Below are 7,161 nucleotides of genomic sequence, written 5' to 3' on the forward strand. Positions count from 1 at the left end.
AGATTTCTTCTTGGATGCTGCAGTTATCTGTTTGGCTTTGTTTCTTTCTTCAACATAACTTTCTCTGTCTACCTGAGTTCTAGTATCTAGCCACTTTTGATACACCTTCTTTTTCCTTTTACAGGCTGCCTTGACTGTGTCATTCCACCAAGCTGTTTGCTTCATCCTACCTTTACACACTACTGCTCCAAGACATTCTTTAGCCACTTCTAGTACTGTGTCCCTGTACCTTGTCCATTCCTTTTCCAATGACTGTGATTGACTACATTCAACCAACTGGTACCTTTCTGAGATCGCTGTTATGTACTTGTGCGTGATTTCCTTATCCTGAAGTTTCTCCACTCTTATCCTACTACATATGGGCCTGACCTCGTGCACTTATAGCCTCACAATCCCAATTTCACTACAGATTAAATAGTGATCAGTGTCATCAAAGAATCCCCTGAATACACGTGTGTCCCTCACAGCCTTCCTGAATTCCTGATCTGTTATTATATAGTCAATGACAGATTTGGTTCCCCTGACTTCCCAAGTATACCGGTGAATGTTATTATGTTTAAAAAAGGAGTTTGTGATTACTAACCCCATACTGGCACAGAAATCCAAGAGTTGTTTCCCGTTCCTGTTGGCCTCCATATCCTCTCCAAATTTACCCATAACCTTTTCATACCCTTCTGTTCGATTTCCAATCCTGGCATTAACCCATTAAGTCCCAAATTAATTTTTTTTAAATTGAATTTTTTATTCCTTAATTATAATGTACATAGTGTATGAACCACAATATGTACAAAAATAGCCAAAGAATATTTATAGATGCTGATATAATGGCCTTACTCAAAATAGGACACTGGGATCTAACAATATCGTATAGTATACTAAACTGTATTCAAGTCTTAACTATTTATTTCTTGTGAAAACACTTGACACACAGTGTTACACGGCATTTAACACAAATTTTTTTTGTTTCCCATTGCATTTAGCTCTTACACATCTTCTTTGTGTGCTTCTTTTGTCAATCATATGACCAAATCCATCAAACCTGATGTCTGGTATCAATCTCAACTGACTTGATGGGTATTCCATTGAACGTCCAATATTCGGTCTTCCAGTGTCCAATTTCAGGTATGTAACTGTAACAGCACGTCTGAAATCCAGTAAATCCAGTGCATTTTTCTCATGTACTAATCTGTAGAAGAGCCAGGCATTTACGAGGGTCATTTCCAGCATACGTGTAAATAGGACCCAGTAACATTTCTTCCCTCTAATTACTGTTGCATATTTTCCAACTAACCAGTCATGGTGGTCAACACCTCCCATGTACGCGTTATACGACTTCAAAATGGCAGGTTGTTGCACTTGTGTCTTCTTACTTGTTTGTCTACTGTACCGCGTAGCTGCTCCCAAAGGTTCAACTTTGTCAAAATTTGTACCAATTGTAACACATCTGTTGTCGTGCCATCGAACAAATAAGACTTCACCATTCCTGTCGAACTGATAGTCATAGTTTCCTCGAACTGTCTTTTTCAGTTCGTTGCTGCTCAGTAGTGGACAGTCACCAACTCGATTCTCTCTGACAGTACCAGTTGCTCGAAAACCCAAATTTTCAGATGAATCAGAAGATCTCTACTAGGGAAGAAATTGTCAAAGTACACACAATGATTCTCGGGTTTTTCAGTGCAGTCCAGCATGTTTAGGACTACTCTTGATCCCAATAGTAGGTCATCCCTTGCCGTATCTTCTGGATCCTTTCCACAGTATAAATCAAGTTTGAAGCAGTAGCCACTTGCTCCACAAAGAGACCACAACTTATAGCCAAATCTAATAGGCTTGCCTCGGATAAACTGTTTCAGCCCGCTTCATCCATAGTATTTGACTATCATTTCGTCAATTGACAAATTTTCCTCAAATATTCCAAATTTTTGAAAAGATTCATTTATCATTTTCAAGAGAGATCTAATTTTGAATCCACGATCGTGTTTGTTTTCAATGGCTAAGTCATTATCTTGAAAATGAAGCAATGTTTTCAACTTCTGATATTTATTCCTTGACATAGCTGTGTTTATAATTGGTATGCAAACATCTTCATCTTCAGACCAGTATAGCTTCTCAGCAGGGAGCTTATGGTAGCCAGCAAAAAGAAGAAATCCGACAAAGACCTTCACTTCTTCAACTGTGAGGATAACATCCTGCATATTCTTCATATTTACTGCATATCTCATAATTTCTTTCACTATGAACTTGTATATGTTTCCATTCATCAGTTCTTCAAACATCTGCTTCGGAGTCAAGGAAGAAAGTTGTTCCTTCAATTCCTCTCTCTTTGTGCCAATGTCATGCTCACTAGTTGGAGACAGTTTTGTATAAACTGGAGGTGTATTTTTCCAATTGCTTTTCTCATCAGTAAGATGTCTCTTCTTTGATTTACTCCTGGAAACTTGGGATGTACTTGGCAGTGAAGTTTTACATACAGTTTCTTCGTTATTCTCTGATGCAACGTAATGTAATTCAATAGAGCCTGGCACAGCTGAGTCTTCCACGGTTCCAGTAACATCGTCTGGACCTTCTTCTTCGTTGGTCAAACAGTCTACTTCAGGAGAACATATGGTGATACCAATATGGTTCTGATCATCTGACACCCCATTATAGAATGCATCACTGTTTATTATTTCTTCTATTTCTTTGTTAGTGAGGTATCTATCTCGTCTGAAGGCAATTATAATCTATATAAAATGAAATGAAATAAAATGTAATAAAATAAAGTGAAATGAAAGAATAATACTTTAGCACAAACTGCAGAAAAGCGAATGTGTAAATACCTCTCTGTTCATCTGGAACTGTATTATTTACTAATGGGTAACATATTCATAAATATACATAATACGCTCTAAATTTAAAAGTAATTTCATATCCTGTAATAGACACAATAAAAAACACACAAACACACACACAAATTTCAAGCTTTCGCAACCCACAGTTGCTTCATCAGAAAAGAGGGAAGGAGAGGTAAAGACGAAAGGATGTGGGTTTTAAGGGAGAGGGTGAGGAGTCATTCTAATCCCAGGAGCGGAAAGACTTACCTTAGGGGGAAAAAGGGACAGGTATACACTCGTGCAAACACACACACACACACACACACACACACACACACACACACACACACACACACATACAGAGACAGGCAGACATATGGCCTTTACATGTCATGCTCACTAGTGTGAGATAGCTTTGTATAAACTGGAGGTGTATTTTTCCAATTGCTTTTCTCATCAGTAAGACGTCTCTTCTTCGATTTACTTCTGGAAACTTGGGATATTCTTGGCAGTGAAGGACAGGTATACACTCGTGCACACACACACACACACATATCCATCCGCACATATATACAAACACAGGCAGACATGTGTAAAGGCCATATGCCTGCCTGTGTCATTACTTACCTCAGCAACAAAATCTGGTAAAATTACCACATTCTAAAAAGAAAATACATCAGCAGTAGCAGAGTTTCATTTTCGAACGTGCAGCAATACAAATAACTGAAATGATAACACCAAGTCCCAGTGTCCTATTTCGAGTACACAAAATTTTATAACAATGGAAAACAATGAATATAACTCCAATTGAGCTAACAATGCAAGTGGTTTAAAAGACACATTGTTGACTATAAATAATCACAAAAAGATCTTTGCCACATATTTCAAATATCACTAAATTGTCGATAAAGTAAATACCTGTAATAACGAAAGGTGTGCCTTAGTATTCAATAATCAATTAATGGTAGGATTTATTGCTTTTAATTTCCTGTAAGCATACATTTGTTATAAAAAGCATCAACAAATGATGTAGAACAGTAATAGTTGCAAATTAATAATTTATTGTGTATTTATAAATAAATATGTGCTCTGTCCTCAAAATAGGACACTGGTACTTAATGGGTTAAAATCACCCATGAGCAGAACACTGTCCTTCTCCTTTACTCTAACAACTACATTACTGAGTGCATCATAAAAACTATCCATCTTATCTTGATCTGTACCTTCACAATGCGAATATACTGACACAATCCTAATTTTCTTGCTAGACACTGTCAAATCTATCCACATCAGTCATTCGTTTACATACCTTACTGCAACTACGCTGGGTTCCATTTCTTTCCCGATGTAAAGTCCTACACCCCATTGTGCTATTCCTGCTTTAATTCCTGACAGGTAGACCTTGTATTCTCCCACTTCCTCTTCTTTCTCACCCCTTACCTGAATGTCACTAACAGCTAAAACGTCCAGCCCCATCTTACTTGCAGCCTCTGCCAGCTTTACCTTCTTCCCAGAGTAGCCCCCATTGATATTGTTACCATTCGTTTGCCGAGTCGTATCTTAGAAGTCCCTGGTTTGTCAATTAGAGGTGGGACTCCGTCACCTCCAAAGGTACGAGGCATTTTGCTCTGATTGTTGCCAGCATCATATTTAAAGTACCAGGGAAGCAGGTTGCTAGCCTTACTTGCCCCGGGTCCCATTGAGTTTTACACCTAACGGTTGAGGGACTAACTGGTGGATTTGGTAGTCTTTGCCATCTGAGCACAAAGGTGACCACGACTTAGAATATGTCCGAGATGCCCAACCTTAATCCAAAGTAGCTGGTATCCCGACTGTCAGGACCACTTACTTGGCCACTCATACGTTGCCCGTGGTTCGTGAACTAGGACATGACAACAGGAACCCATACCACGATGATGATGTGATGATGATGATGACGACAATCTATATCAGGTAAAGTTTCATTCAAGTATGAACATTATATTTTCAAGTTCATTTTTTGCATAAACGTTAATGGATGCTTGATAATAGTGCCCTAGGTGTCAATGAGTTCCAGTATTTAGTTAATAACTTACTTGCTCCGCAGATCAAATACACAATAAAATTTATGATTTGGAATGTGTCAACAGAACAAACATTAACCACTTATACAAATTTAAACAAATAAATAATATTTTTATGGCTGCAAGCTGGCATTTACAGAAACTGATATGGTCACAAGCTCAGGAGAGGCACTGTGGGTGATGTGCTGCTAGGAAAAGCACTCGCCTTGGTCGTCTCCTGCCACATCCCTTTAGTGCCAAATTTTGCCACACTGTTCTAATGGATACGGTCATCGTATGGAGTCGTATCTTAGAAGTCCCTGGTTTGTCAATTAGAGGTGGGACTCCTCATTGCTTGTCTGTCAGCAATAACAATGCTACGCGGTCACCACTGCTCTTGGTGGTTACATGCAGGCCATCAGCCACTGCACTGTCCGTGGTTAGGGTTTGTGTTGTCTTGGTCTTCAGTCCAAAGGCTGGTTTGATGCAGCTCTCCATGCTACTCTATGCTGCTTAAGTCTACTCATGTCTGAGAAACCGCTGCAACCTACATCCCTATGAATCTGGTTACTGTTTTTATCTCTAGGTCTCCCTCTATGGTTTTTGTCGCCCCCCCCCCCCCCCCCCCAAAGCTTCTCTCTAGTACTAAATTGGTGACCCCTTGATGCCTCAGGATGCGTCCTACCAACCGGTCCCTCCTTCTAGTCAGGTTACGCCACAAACTTTTTTTCTCTCCAATACAGTGTCTCCTCATTAGTGACATGATCCACTCATTTAATCTTCAGCATTCTTCTGTAGCACTACATTTCAAAAGCTTCTGTGGCTACACTCCATGCAAATACTTTCAGAAAAGCCTTTCTGACACTCAAATCTATATTTGATGCCAACAAATTTCTCTTCTTCAGAAATGCTTTTCTTGCCATTGCCAGTCTATATTTTATATCCTCTTTCTTGACCATCATCAATTATTTTGTTGCCCAAACAGCACAACTCATCTACTACTTTAAGTGTCTCATTTCCTAATCTCATTCCCTCAGCATCAACTGATTTGACTACTTTCCATAATCCTTGTTTTGCTTTCGTTGATGTTCATTTTATATTCTCCTTTCAAAACACTGTCCATTCTGTTCAACTGCTCCTCCAAGTCCTTTGCTGTCTCTGACAGCATTACAATATTGTAGGTGAACCTCCCAAGTTTTTCTTTCTTCTCCCTGAACATTAATTCCTACTCCAAATTTTTCTTTAGTTGTCTTTACTGCTTGTTCAATTTACAGATTGAATAACATCGGAGACATGTTACAACCCTGCCTCACTCCCTTTTCAATCAATGCCTCCCTTTTGTGCACCTTGACTCTTTTAACTGCAGTCTGATTTCCGTATAAGTTACAAATAGCCTTTCACTCCCTGTATTTTACCCCTGCCACCTTAAGAATTTGGAAGGGAGTAATCCACTCAAAAGCTTTTTCTAGGTCTACAAAGGCTGTAAACATAGGTTTGCCTTTCTTTGACCTATCTTCTATGAGCAGCCGTAGGGTCAGTATTGCCTTGCATTCTCTGGAAACGGAATTCATCTTCCCGAAGGTCTGCTTCTGCCAGTTTTTCCATTCTTCTACAAAGAATTTGTGTTAGTATTTTGCAGCTATAACTTATTAAACTGATAGTTCCGTAATTTTCACACCTGCCAGCAACTGCTTTCTTTGGAACCTCTCTATATACTACTACCACCTTTCTGCTTTCCCTTCTTTGCTTAGGACTGGTTTTCCATCTGAGCTCTTGATATTCATACACATGGTTCTCTTTTCACCAAAGGTCTCTATAATTTATCTGTAGGTGGCATATATCTTACCCCTAGTGATACATGCTGTAAGGAATTATCCTTACATTTGATCTCTAACCATTCTTGCTTAGCCATTTCGCACTTCCTGCTGATCTCATCTTTTAGATGTTTTTATTCCCTCTCACCTGCTTCAATTATTGCATTTTTATATTTTCTCCTTTCATCTGTTGAATTCAATATATCTCATGTTACTCAAGGATTTCTACTAGCTCTTGTCTTTTTGCCTACTTGATCCTTTGCTGCCTTCACTATTTCATCTCTCAAAGCTACCCATTCTTCTTCTGTATTTCTTTCCCCTGTTCTTGTAAATCATTCCTAATACTCTCTTTCAAACACTCTAAAGCCACTGGTTCTTTTAGATCATCCAGATCCCACCCCCTTAAATTCTGACTTTTTTTGCAGTTTCTTTGGTTATAATCAATAGTTCATAACCAATAAATTGTGGTCACGAGTCTACATCTGCCCCTGGAAA

The 7,161-nt window shown here is 39.0% G+C and overlaps 1 protein-coding gene across 1 annotated transcript; it reads right to left on the minus strand.

The window, feature by feature from the left end:
• Positions 1-1,856: 1,856 nt before the first annotated feature.
• On the minus strand, positions 1,857-4,286 carry LOC126176278 (piggyBac transposable element-derived protein 2-like). Its single transcript, XM_049923427.1, has 2 exons — positions 4,120-4,286; positions 1,857-2,703 (listed from the first exon to the last, which is right to left on the minus strand). Exons 1-2 carry the CDS (start codon positions 4,284-4,286, stop codon positions 1,857-1,859), a joined length of 1,014 nt encoding a protein of 337 aa, XP_049779384.1.
• Between the last annotated feature and the right edge of the window lie 2,875 nt (positions 4,287-7,161).

The sequence above is a fragment of the Schistocerca cancellata genome, chromosome 3 (genome assembly GCF_023864275.1).
Source record: "Schistocerca cancellata isolate TAMUIC-IGC-003103 chromosome 3, iqSchCanc2.1, whole genome shotgun sequence".
Taxonomy (NCBI): Eukaryota; Metazoa; Arthropoda; class Insecta; order Orthoptera; family Acrididae; genus Schistocerca; species Schistocerca cancellata.

Coding starts and splice junctions, on each gene's coding strand:
- LOC126176278 (XM_049923427.1), bottom strand. CDS start 4,286: ATGGGGCTGGACGTTTTAGCTGTTAGTGACATTCAGGTAAGGGGTGAG. Junction 2,704..4,119: donor CCCAGCGTAGTTGCAGTAAG/GTATGTAAACGA, acceptor AATTGCCTTCAG/ACGAGATAGATACCTCACTA.